Source organism: Euprymna scolopes, chromosome 19 (genome assembly GCF_053919585.1).
Source record: "Euprymna scolopes isolate OS-2025 chromosome 19, ASM5391958v1, whole genome shotgun sequence".
Lineage (NCBI taxonomy): Eukaryota > Metazoa > Mollusca > Cephalopoda > Sepiida > Sepiolidae > Euprymna > Euprymna scolopes.
This window is the reverse complement of record NC_136500.1, coordinates 35,036,515-35,056,676: the sequence shown is the minus strand read 5'-3', so window position 1 is coordinate 35,056,676 and position 20,162 is coordinate 35,036,515. Positions and strand designations below refer to the sequence as shown.

The following is a 20,162-nucleotide window of genomic DNA, read 5'->3' as shown; positions in this document are numbered from 1 at the left end:
ATAGGGAAAGATGTGATAGATCTAGATCTCTAAGGAAAAGGAAAGAGATAAAGGAAGATGTTCAGGAGGGCACAAGAAAAAGTACAAAAAGTACTCGCAGCATAAAGCCCCTTCGTTATAGTGAGATGTAGTAATATGCAAATTAAGTATAATTTACATATGAGCAGATAGCTCATATTTATAAACCGACACCAACTAGAACAGGTGGTTGTTGAATGCCTGCTTAGCGTTATACATGACATATCAGTTCATATCGCAATGTCAAATTTCCAACATAGCAACGTTTTTTTCCCCCGTTCTTTTTTTAACTTTTCGCTTGTACAATTCAACCCATTATGATTTAATGTTTTTAATGTTTTTTTTCTTATAAACCGAAACGTATTTTTAAGTAAAGATAAATTGTTTGAAAACAATGTCATAGCCATCCCTATAACAGGTCGAGAGATGTAACATTTGGAGTGTTTTATTGGAAGTGAATTTTACGATCAGTCAGCATTTTCATTGCTTACACTTCATTAAAGATTCTAGCTGTAGCCATGATATGACCTAGATATCCCAACGTTAAACAAGTTGGGAAGGACCGTGTTTAGACGAGCTTCTGGAACTGACCTTCACTCCTGATCTGAAATGGAACACATACATACATAGCCAAGATCGCCGAAGAAATAGTTGGATTATTCTACTACTCAAGTAGGTATCTCATTGCCAAAGCAATCCTCGACCTGTATAAGAGTCAAGTATGTCTTAGGATAGAGTACTGTTGCCACATCTGGGCAAGAGTTGCTTGGCACGACCTATTCTGCCTTGACAGAGTTCAAAATTGGCTTGGATATCTGGTAGGTGATGCCCTTTTTCTTCCCTGGAACTTCTTTCCCACAGAAGATACATTGCGAGCCTGGTTCTGCTCTATTATTTTTTTGAGCTTCAATCTATGGTGTCCACTTGCCAAACTTTTACAAAATAAACAATAGACTAACTACAATCACTATCAACAATTTCTCCCACTCTCCGTCTGTGCCTAAATCTAAATGCAGATTCCATGAACAAAGTTTCTTTTCTAGAACTGCACACTTGTGGAACTCTGGTCTGCTGGTCTGCTTTCAACATAAACAAAATATGGCCGTCTTCAAGTCCAATGTAAATTAGTTCTTGTTGAGCTGTCTCCTTAAATAATCAGATTATACTTAAGTACTATCACTAACGAACACTATGCTGTCATCCCAATGACCATCATACATTCATTAACTCTTATCCTCGAATGGCTGTCAGACCTTGATAAGTAGTGACTCCTTGGTAAAAAAAGTTATAACATGATCGATATTTTAACCAAGTGACAATCAATCAAGTGATGTGAATGCTAGGCTGCGCACAAACTTGATTGAAAACATAACCTCTGCCTTGACAGAATAAATACATTTACAGAATATTTTTTTTTTCTGATAGTTTAAAATCAATAAATATTCATAATTTCAGTGTTAGTTCAAACAAAAGAAAATTACGTTTTAAACAAAGAAAAAATATTAAAAGAATTGTTTTTGGAATTGGGAATAAAGTTAAAATAATTCTGAAACCTCAAAATGTTCTGATATTTCTTATTCTCGATTTATTCCCATTAATCGAACCACCACCAGTACTTATAACATACATTTTATCGGGTGTGGTGTCCTAGCATAACGGGAAATTAACACCAGAAAACGTGACCTAGAAACAACGTTTGCTACAGTTTAAGAAGGCATGCTTTGATGAGAAGCAAGATAAAACGTCCATATGCCTTGAAGGACAGTCCAGAAAGGAGACTAAAAAATTGATGAATTAAATTTTCCCCGTAGGTAGAATGAGATTTTTTACTTTTAAACAGGAAACTGCATTTCTCTAATGCCAGCAAGAATAATTTAGGGGAGATAACTCAGATATCATGCTAGGAAGAAGACTCAGATAATTCTGCCTTAAAAACATCAATATTAATTTAAATGTTTTCAAGTTTAGTTTTAAAGTGTAATAACGATGTCTACCTGAAATTAAGTGATTTAAAATGTATTTCTTAACTCCTGTCTATTTGTTTTTGTTCACCCCAAATAAGGCATATATATATATATATATATATATATATATATATATATATATATATATATATATATATATATATATTTGGAAAAATCAAGACAACAAAATATAAAATAAGAACATCATATGGTGTATTTTCTTACATGTTACAATTGTTTCGTAACCATTTGGACAAATTTAACCATTATATTATTTAAAAATATTTCAAAAACAGCTACTCTTCAGACACCAAAATATATTCGTCATATATCTCTATATATAAAAATCTCATCCTTGGTTCGTTAGTTATTCATAAAACGATATTTCTACATTACCAATTTAATTGAAATTTTCAAACAGTCTATCCTTAGAGTGGAGGAATATTTTTATGTTATTAAAATAAATTAAAATTGCACAATTATAAAATTAAATAAAATAAAAATATTTTTCGTATGTCTCTTCTCGGTTTTATTTCCGGTAGAACTGAACTTTCGTTTCAATTTATACACCACGATTTGACGAATCGAATTACAAGATTTCATTTTCTGTTTAATCGATAAGTAAAAAAAACATCCCCTATTTTTTAAATTTAAATTCATTTGTTTATCTCCCCAATTTTTTAATTTAAAATTTTTTTGTTTGTTATATCAGGCAAAAAAAAAAAATGCTCGCCAGAAGGTACCTTAACAAAACCATCTTTGTTGTAAAAATCATTTTTTAACAAAATTGGCAGTACACGTTCTATATAAGAAAATATGAACTTTTTATTATTAAAACTATAAATTGTTAGGTGAAAGTACAGGTTTTTTTAAAAAAAAATTTATGTTGCATATGCATTTTGGTAACGTGCTGAAATAATACCATTTTAAAATTTTTTTTCAGCCACTGTTATCACGGAGAGAGGAGGGTGTTTTGTAACTATTCTGTGCTTTCAAGTAACAATTTATTATTAAAAAAAAGAAACTATACAAAATGCTGTCAGAAACCTACCAAATATGTCAGCCTATGTCACGGTAACACATATTCTGTGGGTTTCTGACACTGTTTTATATAGTTTTTTAGTTTTTAACTTATTTTCCCAAACTTAACGTAGTTAACAGAGTCCGCGACCATTTGTCTTTTTCAAATACATTGATAAACACTGTGTGTTTTTCGAGCCGATTAAACATTTTGCATTAAATAAAAACGCTAAAAATATTATCCAGTTAGGTAGAAACGTAACTTAACTTACCTTTGCTTTCATTTATTTGTTTTTAGACTACTTTTTGGAATCTGTGTATAGTAATCCCCCCCCCCCAAATATTAATTAAAAACTCACATTTTGAATACAGAAAAAAAAGAAAAAAAATGTCGATTACTCGTTTCAACATTTTAGCAACGTTTGGCTTAATCCACTGATTGTTGGTCGAACCCAAGCCATGATTGACAGAAACCCCTGAGGATCCGGATCAAATTCTGCAAGAGTACCATTTTTTTTTCATTTTCACCTTTTTTTTTTTTTTCACTTTTTGGAGTGGATTGCTGTACTAAGAATATAAGAAACATGCATTTTCTCTTTTTATTAGATTTTTCCATTACACTAAATTGAGCCACAGCAACGCATGACAGGACACAGCTAGTCTTTTAATATTTTTCTGTTTTTATAATTATTTTTTTCTCTTTGATTTATTTATTGATTGATTTACTCCTCAACTCCTAAACTACACCTTTCAGATTTTAGTCTCTATTTATATGTCCAGCTAGTCATTTCTCAATTTGCCTTAGTTTTGTACAAATTTTTATTTACATTTGTATTTGTATTTATTTTTCCTTTTCCCTTTTATCCATTTTTTTTAAGAAAAACTATAAATTAAAATATATTTATCTTCATATCATACTGGTTATGCAACTAATTTAAATATTAAATCTATCATTTTCAGTCTTATCTATGTAAGGGACATAACTTGATTTTACCCACATTTATGGATTCATAATTTTATCGAAATTTCTTTATATTTTTAATTCACTATTTTGATTTTTGTCTTTATTCATCTCTTATGGTTAGTTTTAGAGTTTTAGTCCTCACATTATTCTCTTTATAGCAAGCTAGGTTAAATTTCTCAGTTTATTTCAAACTCATATTCTGATTTAGTATATTTTAATCCATCATAATCTGTTCACCTCAATTTTGCAATTACTTAATATTTGATTTCTTTTTTGTGCTATTGAAATTTCTCAGTGTATTACCAATAACAATTATCAAATTTAAATTTAATTCTATTTCCTTTATTTAGGTTTTAGTTAGTTTATTTTCTATGTTAAGTTAACAACCTACTACTTTATTTATTAAACCATCCTTAATTCCTCGTATTAAATTCAAAATTCTCTTACCAGACTTGCATTTCACTCACAACATATTCCTTAATTATTATTTTCTTATATACATGTTTTTTTTAATCAGGCGTGATAATAGGAATTTATTTCTATGTAAACAGCTTTGTATGACATCAAAGTTTTTATTTAAAATTGCCTCTTTTGAATTCACTATGTGGTATAACTCAAGTAAGCATAGATTACATCTTTTTGATTTACTAGGTTTATATTTTGTAGCTTTATCTACTATTGACCATTTTAATTCAAATTCTATTTTATTCTTACATAGTTTCCTAACCCAATCCCCTAATTGAGTAATGTTTCTCTTCTTATTTTTAATATTTAAATATAATATTCTTTTGAAAATAGGGTATGATTATAAATATCTCCAGTATCAAATAATCCTTATACACTATGAAATTTACTTTATGCATGAAACCCAAAGAGAGGAGATATAACATATGAGAAATTTTTGGAGTCAAATCTCCCCTTGCTGTTATTTCAGATTATTTGAAACCATAGCAGCAAGTTTTAGTTTCCCCTTCATCAAAGCCAGAGGTTTTGGGAAAATATCAGATATTTTGTAATTCAAATGCAAAATTAGGAAAACAACTGACTATGATTAAAACATTTTAGGACTGCAAAAAAGTGTCAAAAATAGACTCTGGATGATGAATCACTTTAATGTGCGACCTTAAGGGCAAAGGTCACATAGCCCACTACACAATTCAGGTCATTACTTTCCAACGAGGCTTCATTTGTTAAATTCTGATCAATAGTCGCTAATATGTGGAACTTACAAATTGCCCAAAAAGGTGGTATATATATATATATAGTTGGTAAAACTGGTAATTAGTAAAAACCTGAAGAGAATGCTCAATACTATTGCAGAGCAAATATGTGTTTTATTTTTTTATTATCGTTTTATCTGTTTAATAAATAAATATATATATATATATATATATATATATATATATATATATATATATATATAGTTGTAGTCAAATTGAATATTGAAATGCTCATATCTTTAGTTCTATGAGACGAAACTACATGAAAATTTGCAGGCTTTTTTGGGATTATAATACTGTGGTTAAAATTTTATGACAATTGGAAGGAAAAAACCTATATTTTCAAATTAATAAAATATGCAAAATTGCCTACATTTGTATATATAGTGTCCTGCTGGCCAGTTTCAGTTTTGCTGCTTCGGTTATCTCCCTTTTAGCCTTGCCAGGCCACTAATATATTAGAAGAATACTTGTCTCAGGAAAGATAAAATTAATTCCTTGAACAGAACAGTTTTGCGCAACTTCTATATCCCTTACAAAGCGCAAATGAAATACGCATGGCAATGAAAATTCTTAGATAATTGATCGAAGACTCTTTTGTTTGCTACTTCCACACGACTGCCTAATGGTTGGGTTTGGTTGAAAAGCAATAAATTCAAATGTATGTATATATAATGTAAAAAGAAAAAAAAAACAAAAAAACTAAGAATAAAACTGTTTTTGAAATAACGTGAGTGGTTAAGGTGGAAAAAATATAACCAAGTGTCAGTATCTAGAGAGCGAATAGGAAGACTACATTTTGATATGCTGACAATCCCTGTTTCAAGACAGAGACAAGACTTTCTGATTCCATGGCAAGTGCTCGTCTGAGCTCCAATCTCGCCCCCCCCCCTGCCGATCTTTCACGATAAACACCCATCTAGCTGAAACCACTGTCAAAAATTTCCCCCACTTTTTAATTGTGCCGAAACCAAAACGTAGATTCCATGAACAAAGCTTCTTTCTTAGAAGTACACGCTAGTAGAACTCTCTTCCGTCTGCCTGCTTCCCACCTGACGACAACTTAGATGTCTTCAAGTCCAACATAAACAAATTCCTGATGAACCGCCCCCTTAAGTAAGACTCTTTATCAAATCTCCAATACTAACGATTACTATGATACTATCCCATTGATTACTGTACACGCAATAACCCTTATCCCAAGTGGCTTCCGGGTCTTGATAAGTGGTGACTTCGATGTAAAAAAAAAAAAAAATTATCTTCAAGTTAATCACAATTGTTTTTGTTTCTTTTTTTTTTTTTTAATTACAATATACCTTGCCTTAAGATTAAAGTGAAACATTACTCAGAAAAAAAATCATTTTTATTATTATTATTATTTATTTATTTTTTTTTTACTATTTTCCACCCGAAACAAAATACATTGCTACTTGGACGTAAGTGGTTACTATTTGAAATCATGTCTAACAGGGGACTGTGGGAAGTTGAGCAGCGAGATGTCTGTTCACATTGCATTTAAACTTCTGCAGATTAGTAAAGTTCTGGAAGCAAGAAACAAGGAAGGAATTCCAAAGTTTCCGGTATCTATGGATCTCAACAGTGAAGAGGTGGGATCTTGCTGCTTGTTGAGTTAGTCGAGAGTATATACGTTGAGGGAGCATGTCCTATGTTCATCAGAGTGCATTCCAATTTTTGTATACATTATTTAATTATTTTTCAGGCCGCCTTTTGGGGAATGCTAGCTGGGCAAATGCTGGGTTTAGCACGACTTGTAATGTTATTTGCCTACAAGACACCTGAATGTGATGCAGAGGATGATCGGCCGGCATTTCTAAAAATTCATTTCCTGTATATTGCGGCAATGGAAACGGCACTTTCGGCATTTGTAATGGTGACGCTCTCGTTTTTCACCAAACCAAGAACTAAGGAGGAGGTATGTAAATTATGAACTAACCAGTATATTTGTGGAATTTATATATTGTTATTTATCTTTCTGTGGGGCATCCAAAAATATTCAACACATTTGTACCAAATTTGGTGTGAAGTATCTTTGAGATAGCAAGTGGGTCATGGAAAGAATTATGGTTATAGTGGTGGTGGTGGGAGTGATTGTTCCTGCTGCTGCTGCTGCTGCTGCTGCTGCTGCTGCTGCAAAGGATCATTTATTCATTTCGTATGAAATCAGATGACTTTTGTTGGCATTTGTTTCACTGATATCTTTCTAGTTTGAATTGCTTCTGTGCAACGAACTAGATTCAGCAAAAGTGAACATACAAGGGTGTACGACGACATTAGTTACTGCTACTGTTCAGAGCAGGTCCTACATTTTATAAAAGCAGCTTTCATACACGAATTAAATCAATTTATCTTTTTATTATGAAATTATTTCAATAAATACCGACATCAATCAAATAAAACAATAGCATGCATTTATTTTTTACTGATATGAACACAGTCAAGCAGCTAAACGAAAAATGCATGGTGGATCCTAGCGTGTAGTGGTACTCAGGTCTGATTATAATCCTTTTCCACCACAAATAAATAATAAAAAAGATCAAACGTGTGAAATAAAATTTGTTTATTTACACAAAAATAACAAGTAAAAACGAATCAATTTTTCAGTATCAAAAAGTGTGTCTTGCAAGACAGTTTCTCATCTATGTGAAAGTTATTTAGACGGTTCGTTGGATTGACAGAAAAAAAAAATAAGCAGAGAATGTCCTTTGTTTTCTTAGTGAGAAAACAGGCTTACATTTTTTGTGTGATATGAGAAAGAAAGCGTCCCCCCTCGCCAATCTTTCACGAAAAACACCCGTCTGGCTGAAACTACTGTCAATAATTTTCCCCACTCTTTATCTGTGCCTAAATCCAAACGTAGGTTCCATGAGCAAAGCTTCTTTCTTAGAACTGCACGCCAGTGGAACTCTGACTACAACTTGGACGTCTTCAAGTCCAACATAAACAAACTCCTGACAAACAACCCCCTTAAGTAAGACAAACTATCAAAACCCCCAATACTAATGATTACTACAATACTATCTCACTGATTACTACACGCAATAACCCTTATCCCTGAGTGGCCTTCGGGCCTTGATAAGTGGTGACCCCCATGTAAAAAAAAAAGAAAAAAAAAAGGAAAGTAAATGTCTTTGTGTGCGGTTGAATATCTGCATTGTTCTCTGTGTGTGCGTGTGTGCGTACATGCAAATAGGTGTGTATTGTCATGTTGGTGAGAGCAAGTAGCAACGAAGACGTTGGTAAGAGAAAAAAGAGGTGGAAAGTACATGTTCGTGTGCGCAGCTGAATGTTCGCATTATTCTCTCTATGCATGCGTGCATATGTGCGAATAGGTGGGGTTCGTCATGCTTGCAAAGAAGTAGCAACGAAGACGTTGACAAGAGAAAGTGAAAAGAGCAAAGAATGAGTGAGTGAGGTTGAGAAGAGTTCGCTCATCGTTTATATATTTTTTGAAAATAAGTCTTTATTTGAGGGATGTGGTGTTTGATCAACATTGCTGGGGAGCCATGATTAACATACCGTTTTGTTTTTAAATCCCCAAAACATGATAAACAACTGATAATCCCTTTAAGAACATTGGTACTATTGTTTGTTCATGTAATAAAACTATTCAACGATGCAGGAAATTGATTGACTTACTGATAACATAATTTTCCAGTGAAGGACAATTTTTTAATAGTTTTAAAGGTCTTAAAGAAACTTCCAAGACTCTTTCTCTCTCTCTCTCTCTCTCTCTCTCTCTCTCTCTCTCTCTCTCTCTATATATATATATATATATATATATATATATATATATATATATATATACACACAAAGCACCTTTAAAAAGTGATGCCTCCTATTTTTTTTTTCGGCTGAATGGATCAGAAGGGATTGCCAATTACAATTATAATAATATGATGAATGAACTTATGCATTCGTAACCTGAAAGTTTCATCTTTCTGCTCCAGATATTGAAAGTTTGAGACTCTAAGAAAGCAACTCCTATCATGGACATGCATCAGAAGCAGAGATGCATCATTGAATTCCTCTAAGCAGAAAAAATCGAACCGATCAACATTCACCGGTGCCTACTGAATGTTCATGGAGCTGATACTTGTCCCAGTGGCCTGATGTCAAAACAGTTAGGAGATGGGTTCGTCGATTTCAGAGTGGCAACAGAGATGTGAGTGAGAAAGCGCACTTCAGAAATTTACAACTGAGACATCAAATGAGGCTGGCAAAAGTGCATTGAGAATGGTGACTATGTAGAAAAATAAATTCTGGAGCACAAAAGGCCGCTCGTTTTAATGGTACCGCTACTGTCTTCGTAGCTTTTCAACACTTTACTTTTTGAGTTAAAAAATAAGAAACTTTACCTTTGGAACAACCCTATATATATATATATCCGCTTTATTTGTTTTTACATAAGCAGTAATATGTTGCTACACAGTCATGAGCATGTTTTGGTCAGCAACATATTACTGTGTAGCAAAAACATTACTGCATATGTAAAAACATATAAAGTGTATACCCTGCTCTACTTCATTAAACTTAATTGGTTACTTAATCTCTGGAAAACAATAACTTCATATATATATATATATATATATATATATATATATATATATATATATATATATATACACACACACACACACACACACACACACACACACACACACACACACAGTGCCATGCAAAAGTATTGGATATATTACATTTTTCTTCATAACTTTAATTAGGGTTCAAGATTTTACCTAAAATTTGGTTGGTCAGTATATTCCTATTATTATTCTAAATTATATTTGGAGTAGTAATTACAAAATCAAAGTTTAGAAAGTTGATATTTAAGGAAAAATATGAATTAACAAATGCAAAAGTATTGGATACACTTTTAAAAAATTATTTTTTCTGAAATAAATTTAAATGACTTTTGCTTAGCGTGTTGCAATAATACAAACGAATTATCACTGACCAATCAGAGAGTTTATATTAAAATAATTTTATTAAATTCTTCCAGTTTGGGCTCACTCCTTCAAAGTCAACCAGTTCATTTATAAAAAAAAGCCTAAAACTAAAGAGTTGTCAATAGACATTCGTCAAAACATCATCGATGAGCACAAAGAAGGAAAAGGGTATCGAATAATATCAAGGGAACTTAATCTACCACTTAGTACAGTTGGAAACGTTATTAGAAAGTTTAAACACCCTGGTGAAGCTGTTGCAAATCTTCCAAGATGTGGTCGACCAAGGAAATTAAACAACAAAAATCAAGGTGGGTAAGCAGAAATGTACAGAAAAACCTTTTCTTACTCGTGGTGAAATTCAAACCGACTTCAGAGAAGATGGGATTAATGTGAGCAAGGATACAATCAGTAGAGTTCTAAATCGTGCAGGTTTTGTATCAAGGTCCCCAAGAAAAGTTCCATTATTGAAACTTAAACATGTCAGATCACGTTTGAATTATGTTAAAACATATGGGGAACAACCCCAAGAATTTTGGAACAAGGTAATCTGGTCAGATGAAACGAAAATCGAAATCTTTGGAAGAAACACAGCAACACATGTATGGCGTAAAAATGGCACCGCCTATAACAAAAAGAATACCATTCTTACAGTAAAGTTTGGCGGAGGTTTGATTATAGTATGGGGGTGTTTTTCATCCAAAGGTACTGGTGAACTAGAAATTATCAATGGTAGAATGAATGGACGTATGTATAGGGAGATTTTGGAGAGAAACCTCCAGAAATCTGCTGATTTGTTGGGACATAATAACAATTTTGTGTTTCAGCAGAACCATGATCCCAAGCATACTGCCAAACTAACCAAAGAATTAGGAATAACGGAATTGACGTTCTTATTTGGTCCAGTCAGTCTCCAGACCTCAACCCAATTGAAAATTTATGGAAAATATTGAAGATCAATGTTCACAAGAGGAATCCACAAAATATTCAACAACTAGAACAGTTCTGCAAAGAAGAATGGTGCAAAATACCTGCATATCTTTGCAAAAAACATGTGTGCAACTATAGAAAGCGATTGGAAGCTGTTGAACGCAATAAAGGCTATGCATCCAAATATTAAATCAATATATCCAATACTTTTGCATTAGTTGATTTATATTTTTCGTTTAGTATAAACTTTCTAAACTTTAATTTTGTAATTACTACCCCAAATATTAGAATAGTAATAGGAATATACTGACCAAATGTTAGGTAAAATCTTGAACCGTAATTAAAGTTATCAAGAAAAATGTAACTTTGCCGTAGCACTGTATATATATATATATATATATATATATATATATATATATATATATATATATATATATAAGTTTAGTGGTTATATTTAAATTCTGAAAAAACAACATATAGACACATATATTCGAATTAAGAATTTATTGTTTAACAAAAGGAATATATAGAAGGGGAAATCAACATAACCCCTTCTATATATTTCTTTTATCAAACAGCAAATTCTTAATTCGAATATATGTGTCAATATGTTGTTTTTTCAGAATTTAAATATAACCACTAAACTTATATATTGCTCTATTCTTAAATATTGAGCTTCTCCTTTTTGGCTCGGATCGCCCTGAATGTATTATTTCAAGTAATATCTATCAGGATCTTTCATCTGATTTCTAATCAGTGTCTTATCTCGATTATATATATATATATATATATATATATATATATATATATATATATATATATATATATATATATATATATATATATATATAAAGCGGACAGCACCTATCTAACCTGGATCATGAAATATGCTTAAATATATTTTAATTCATGCAGATTTCGTATTTATTATTACAAAAACAATTTTCTATTGGATATTATATTGTACCTTATATATAGTACTGATTTCAAAAGGTAAAAAAAAAAAATGACTAAACCAAACATGTAGCGCTCCATCTGCAGTCCCTACCGATGTAGCTACCGAGAGATAGATAAGAAAGATTAAATATTAAACGAATTAATTGAATTTGAGCATGCGCAGAAAGAAATACAAATATGTCGACAAGGTGAAATGAACAGTTTGCATTTCAACTTGTTGATATATGTCTGTATGCGTTATTAATCTACCAAACAAATATTTTACTCGTTATAGACCATGTATGTATGTGTATGGTTACTATTACTGTTAATTTCAGTGTTATGTTTAAGAGTTTATCGGTTAAATATTTACACACAGACATCTAGTGTTTTATTTATGTAGATTAGATACACGTTTTTTCTTTTCTGTTTTTTTCAAACTAGTTACACTGTGTGACCTGGTGGACAAGAAGGGCAAAAACGGTGTCAGATGACCGAGAATCGAATCCAGTGCAAATGAATATTGAAGATGTTCGTAAGTATTTTCATTAAATTATTTTTGTGAATTAATGATAAAATTTTAATCGACAAAAAATGTGGCATGTATTGTTTGAGACATTTCAAAGTTAAAAAAAGACAATTAATTTACATTTGTTCTTTCAAGAAGGATGATCCATGCTCCAAAGCATTGATGCACTCACTGCAGAGTTTGCTTATTGAGATAAAGCTACACAAGTGAGTTTGTCTGATGTGGAACTGTCAGGAAATATTAAAAAAAAAAAAAGAAAAAAGAAAAGAAATAAAAGAAATGCAGAGCATACTCTGTGGAATTTAATATTTCAAATAACCAACACATGCCAGAATGTAAAACAAATGTTAAACCAACGACGATGAAGACGATGATGATGATGATGATGATGATGATGATGATGATGATGATGACGACGATGATGACACCGATGATGATAATGATGATGATGATTGTTGTTATTGAGCATCATTCATTTATTCTTTTTAAATCAATCAGATGATTAGCAGTTTTTTTCCCAATATCTTTCTAGCTAGAATTCTTTCCGAGAAAGACATCAGATACTTACAGGAGGAACCACATGAAGGTTGCCAACATCCCTAAGTGAAAGTGATTCTGTAGAAACGAACTGGATTCAAACTTGATACACCTAGGTTGTCTGTCCGTGTCGTAAACCCCTTAGCTACTGTCACCTCCGTGATGATGATGATGATGATGATGATGATGATGATGATGATGATGATGATTGTTAACTCCAACAAGCACATACACAGATGGGTCTCGTATAAAATAACACACACAGTTTTCACCATATTATTGTTGTCAACATAGAAACAATCACAAAAAGGTATTTGATAGCCAATTTGGCAAAACGATTTTGTGTCTGCACAGATTGACTTTCAGTAAACAAAACGGTAACAAAACCAAAGTCAATTTTCGATATAGGGATACATTTATTTTTCTGGGATCATTGAAACCTAATTGATCCATAAAACTTTACTCACGTATTTGTTCTTTATCTAGCAGTACCCGTTAACCGTCATTGCCTGCTGGAAGCTTGCCCCCCCTCTCGTAAAAAAAGTAAAGTGTTGTTGTTTGTTGTTGCTGCTGCTGCCCACACCCCGAACCTCCTTATATTACGAACTGCTTTCAGAATAGACACCCTCACTTCCTCATGGTAAGAACGGCTATCTGAATGTCAAGTGGAGAGAGATGGTCTAGTAAGGGTATTGAGCAACCCCCAGCCGTAAAAAATAAAATAAAAAATAGCAGCGATTGGAAAAAGAAAAATAATTAGACCCAGTAGACAGCCGGGCTGGAGAGAGGTGAAAAGAAAAAAAAAAATGAAAAAAAAATACCATTTAGCTCTTGCAGCTGTTGTAATGTTGACTGGTTATTACTGGCCTCCGTGACTAAAAGTAGTTTGTCTCCAAATTTTATTAAGAAGCAAAAATTTATTTAAGAACAAAAACATGGACTCCTATCCTAAAGCAATGAAACAAAACCTCTTCTGTATATTTATCATTTATTATTTTTTCATTAATTACTGCAATACTTGGTTTCAATTATGTCACGTATCACCGTAAGAAAAAAAAATAAAACCAAAATAAAAAATAAAAACAAACCTCAAAACAAACAAAAAGAAAACACCCCCCCGAAAACAAATGAAGGTTTTTTGCTTCATTTCGATAATAAAAAAACAAATGAAAAGGAATAAAAACAAATAAAAAGGGAAAAAAACAAATGAAAAGGAAAAAAACAAACGAAAAGGAAAAAAACAAATGAAAAGGAAAAAAACAAATGAAAAGGAAAAAAAAAAACAAATAAAACTGTTTAAATTCGATAATAGGAAAAATGAAGAAAAAACACGAAAAAAAAAAGCAAAAAAAGCATCGAAAAATTAAAAAAAAGAGGAGATAAAAACCGGGGAAAAAAGAAGGGAATGTAAAAATCACATAAATAGCCCTATTTAAATGTTAAAACCTTCAACAAAAAAAAAAAAAAAAAAAAAAAAAACAAACAACAAAAACAATCCGTTGGATGGGCGTAAATGTTAAACCCATAAGTTACGATGTGGACCCGGTATCCATTGCTCCACATAGACGTCATCGAAATAACATCTTGTTTTATTCTATTTTAACCAATAGCGCTAGACGTGCATGCGTGATTGCCAAAAGGAACGATTGTTTTGCGACCCTTGCTGAATACGTTGTGTTTTCAATAACGAAAATAATAAAGCACGTTATAATATATTTATAACTAATGAACCCTCCCCACACAAAAAACGAAAACTCTTTTAGTAAAAGATTCGGCGGACGCTTATGTAATTGCCCCCTCTAAATTTCACAAGTTACATTTCTTTTTTAATTATTTAACGTTAAACTCATGAATTACAAACTTAACTTCAAGAAAAAATATATAAATAAAAAAAATTAAAAAAACAACATTTTTATGAGTTTTATCGTCAGGGATCAGTTTTCAATTATAACGTTCTACTAAATTGAACACATACTTTGTGACTATCACCAAGAAAAATCGTGTCGCAATATTTTTCTCGGGGATGGTCACAAAAGATGTGTTCAATTTAGTAGAACATTATAATTGTAAACTGATCCCTGACGATAAAAGTCATAAAAAATTTTAATCTGAAAGGTAAGTCTGTAATCTGTGAGATAAACGTGAATAAAGTCTAAATTGTGTAATTTAAAGGGGAGAGTCAATTTCCTAGACGTACGCCATATTTTTCATCTCATAAGTTTTGACAATCAATATTTTAATGATTAAAGGAAGAAAGCTTGGACGGTTTAATTTGTTTTTTAATGCAGAAGACAAATGTTTTACAAACGATACCATAACATGTACTGTAAAATAAATAAATAAATAAAATCTAGTTGCTCCAGCTTTAAATTATAATTAAATTATAAATGATTTATATAAATGCGTGGCGATTCGGCCGCCATCTTAGTTAAGGGCTGATGTATTCGTTTTTTTGTATGATTTGGAATAATAGAACTTCAAAGTGGTAGCCAATGAGTATAAGCGGAATATTACTGAGAAGGAATCACTATTTTCGAAGAGTGAAGTGTAATGGTAGTTGTATGTGTATGAGTGTTTAATTCAGTTAATAAGGGTGTCAGGTGAATATAGTTCTAATAGTTATTTATTTACTCGGTCTTGGCTGGGAGAGTGGGAAGACTTATCAGGTAGAGGGGAAAATACGAAGTACTTCATCTGTAGATCTGGGCAGTAGTGATGATTCCTCTCCTAGGATGTAATGTAAGATTTAATTATAACGAATAAATGTGTATAAAACGACATAGTGCAGTTATATAAGACGGGGGTTGAAGGTTCAAACATAATTAATTTGCATGTGGCATCTGTTAATGAAAACCTACGGCAATTTGGTGCAGAGAGGAATTTCTGGAATCAAAATATTATATACAGGATTTAGCTCACATTTTGTTGTTTGCTGTTTTTGCCTTGATTAATTGTCTCGTTTTTTTTTTATTTTATTTTTTTTACAGTAAGATTTACCCCAGCATGTGACAATCGTTTAATATGAATAAATTACTTACTACCTTGCCGGATTAGCATGTAATTTATTTTTTATTGCTGCCATAGTTAAACCGATTTTATAATGTATTTTTTTTTATATTACTGAGTCACTAAAGTCAATACTCACGTGATGATAAGTGTTCATGAAATTGTCGGTTGAATAATGAACAAAATTATGAGAGGATTTGAAAATGAAAAATGGAATGGAAAAATATGCAGGGAAGCTGGCCTGTGGTAATGTGTCCCAAAGAGACTATGTTCATGAAAATTTCATTTGGGTTTTAAAAAACAAATGAAGAAAGGAAATTATTTGCAGCAGTAGTAGAAAGACGAGTTCTTGTGAATGTTTCTGTGGAAATAATGACTAGTAATGTCTCTTCTGTGAGAAAAAGGGCTGTAGAGAAAGATATCATCTCCCACTAGACTGCAAAGAAGAATGCACTGAGCGGCACTTCTCCAGCTAAATACACAACAAATAAATGTTATGAAAGGCAAACTAAATAACACTTCTGCCTACCAACGTAAAGTTTTTGTATTTTAACTTGTCTTAAAGTGGTTTTTTTTTGTTTCTTTTTCTTTACCTAAAAATGATAATAGTGTACATAATAAGTTAAAACACATTAAAACTTCTCCAGGTAGGTAGAAGAGTAACTTATTTTGCCTTTGGTAATTTATTTCTTGTATAATAATTTTTTATATGCTTTTTTTTTATTTTGTTTATTATTGTAAAAACTGCTTGACGTAATCACAAAAATAAGTAGAATCGCCTTTTGCTTTTTAGTGACGTGTTTTAAAGTTCTCATCGACTATACTGAGGCCAACTCTTTCAGGCTTACCAAAAAAAGGAAGAATCTTAATTTTCTTTTTGGAACATATCTAACTCTTATATAGGTAGAGGATTGCATCAGGAGTCAGGTATCTTCTGGAGCGATAGAATGATCCAACCTTTTTTTTCCAACAACCCCAATAAATTTGTATTATTTGTTTGTTATTGAATGTTATTTGTACAACGAATCACCAGGTGTATCTCGTCAAACTCTGGTATTTTTCCGTTGAACTCGGGAATCTACACAGAATTCGAATAAAACCTTTTATTTAATCCACATGAATACCATTCTCTCGTTCCATCAGACATAACTGAGTCAAAGTCTTAATTGGTTCGCTGCCTTTAGCCTCCAGAAAAGTGTCATTTATAACTGAGTTTTATCATGGCTACCGAGAGAGGACGCTGGTGAACATGACAGCGTGACGTCATTACCAGATCAACATGTAGGTAAAGAGTGCCTAAAGTTTCCTGTGTTCAACCACGTGGACATTAAAAATATTTTTTGTTGCCTTAGAAAACGAATGTGGTAATTTTATGAAGGTAGTCCAAACGTACATGTTTTTTCTTCTCCTAACGAAAAAAAAGCATTTCTCCATTTGGATAATTATATAATTGCAATTATTATAATTGCACATTGGGATAATTTTAATCTAACAAAATATCACAGTAAGTGAACTTGTTTTTGAACTTTTATGTCTATTGAAGAAAGTCGAATATTTCATTTTTTTTTAACTACAAAACACAATTTTTATGAGAATATTTTTCAGTCCGTTCTTTTAATAATAAATGAAGCTTTTCATTGAGTATTTCCAAATATTTTAAAGTTAGAAGCATTTTTACATTTTTTTTTTAACTAAAACGGTCGATGAATTTAATATTTTAGCACCGGGCATAATTTATTTCTTTGAAATATATTTAAAACTTAAAGTTTTTGTTTGTTTGTTTGTTTGTTTTATAACATTTTATCTGTAAATAATTTACATGACTGAAATGGGAAATTAAATAGGAAATTCTCTATTCTCTCCCGAGATATACGAACACAAATTAATCTTAAAAATTCATTAACTAATCATTTTTAATTAAAGTTTTCATATGAACTAAAAATAAAGAGTACATTAAATTGGAGGCAAAAAAAAAGTCCAAAGGCATTATTTGAATATGTATGAAAAAATAAATGTAACAACAAAAAAAATATTTACTTTGAAAAATATAATAATAAAAATAAATTAAAATAAAATGAAAATAAAATAAAAACAAGCACGAAATAAAAATATAAATCAAATTTAATTAAAGAAATTTAAAGAATTCAAAAAATAAAATACACGCTCGATTAAAAAAGAAAGTGTATGAGATATATACAAAGTAAGTGAAAAAAAAAAATCTCAGAGCAGCCATTAAATTAAAACCCGTTTATGCAGGGTCCACGTGAAGTGCCAAAAAAAAAAAAAAATGTTGATGACATCGATTAGCGCCACACCAACTAGTTGAGAAGGGTCAGGGAGGATGGAAAGTCCGAGGTGGGAGAGTGCTAATCAGATCTCCACTGGAAGTGTGCAGTTCAAATCTGGTACCTTGGAGAGACATTTTGTCACCCAAATCCCAGAAACACCAATGGCCGATGCCAGCAAGAAATCAATGACAAACTCTGCACTGATATAAAAATGAAGATTATAGTGGAGTATATGATTCCTAACCATGTAACTGATGAAAATACGCTACACATTTTGATGAAAAACATGGAGAAAAATGGACATAGAAGAACAAAAAAACAAAACTTTAAATATAACTTCTGTATTAAAAGTAGTAGTTATTTAAATATTTCAACATATAATCTTGTGGGGAAAATCCAGCTCCTCAATAATATATAAATAGGAACAAAAAAAATCTCAATCATGAAAGATTTCTCCCCCATCGGCCGAGGACAGAAAAGGTGAATTGTAGCATCAGAACAGATACTACACTGTGATCTTGTTCCGAATTGTTTGTTCCCTAAATTCATAATTCAGTTTTATCAATATTAGATGCTTAAAATTACATAATTTTACATAGATAATATTTATATTTTATATTGAAAAAGTTCAGTTTCATTAATCATCGAATTGGGTTCCTTTCTTTTCTTTTTTTAACATGTTTTAATGCTCGTTTTAAAAATGCCCTCATATTTATCTGTTACGTCATGAGGCCTTGCGGACAATTCTAGCATGAATTTGAATGAATCTTAAACCTGTTTTTGTTTTTAACTGTACAATACAAATTATCTAAATAATTCAGAAACACAAATTCAGCAAATATCAAATTTACTTGTTTTAAAAATGAAATGTTTTATATGCACTAAACCAAAATGTTTTATTTTTGGCATTTTTCTCATTGGAGGGGATTTGCAGTAAATACGGCACTGCATAGTAGATGCCATTAAATACAGAATTTAGAAATTTGAATTTTATTTTATTTCATTGCAGAATTTGAGGATAACTCAAGTTGGCGCCAAAAGATTTTCACCCTGTGTGGAATGTCAACCAATAAGAACGAATCCCAGCAATCAGATAAAGTTGTTGATTTGAAAGAAAATCCTGTTTGGAGAGATATTTTAAACATTAATGCGATTATTTTGCTTGTCCTTGTATCGTTTATAATTGGATTTTTTCATTAAACAAAAATCGTTTGCTGGCAATTCATTTTGATCTTGTTTAATACAAAAAATAGTAGAATATTTTGGTTCTTATTTAGAATTTGACTTAATTAAAACAACAAAAATTCAGAAAATACAGACAAACCTTTATTATGTACGTACCCGTCACAGTACGAAGATATCATATTCCAACAATCACGTAAATTGATCAAGTGCTTTTTTTTTTTTTTTAACTAAGGAAATCTAATTTTATTACCAAACGAGACACTATTTTTAATCCGCTATTGTTTAAGAGGGAGACAACTCAATTCGATCTATCGCCTTAAGTATTGGATACAAAATAGTATTAAAATCGCTAAAAGTCGTTAAAAAATTACCTGGTCAATTTATATGGTTTTTGGAATATGACATTTTCGTTTCCTGACGAGTACGTACAGCATAAAGATTTTTCGTTTTTTTTTTTTTAAATCAAATTCTAAATAAAAACCGATATTTTTAATAAAGCTAAAAAAAGAAAACACCTAACGGATCTCATAGGATGTAAACCCAGACTAATCAGCGATTTTGTCATCTGTTACCACTTTGTTAATTATAAAAAATATTGTAA

The 20,162-nt window shown here is 31.4% G+C and overlaps 1 protein-coding gene across 1 annotated transcript in view; it reads left to right on the top strand.

The window, feature by feature from the left end:
- Window positions 1-19,597, top strand: part of LOC145303514 (sodium/glucose cotransporter 4-like) — an 86,158-nt gene extending 66,561 nt beyond the window's left edge. The window contains exons 13-15 of the mRNA XM_080144950.1: window positions 6,907-7,119; window positions 12,461-12,551; window positions 19,386-19,597. Coding sequence (XP_080001076.1) covers window positions 6,907-7,119; window positions 12,461-12,551; window positions 19,386-19,576 — 495 coding nt within the window. The 3' untranslated portion in view covers window positions 19,577-19,597. The remainder of the gene's footprint in view (window positions 1-6,906; window positions 7,120-12,460; window positions 12,552-19,385) is intronic.
- The last annotated feature ends 565 nt before the right edge of the window (window positions 19,598-20,162 follow it).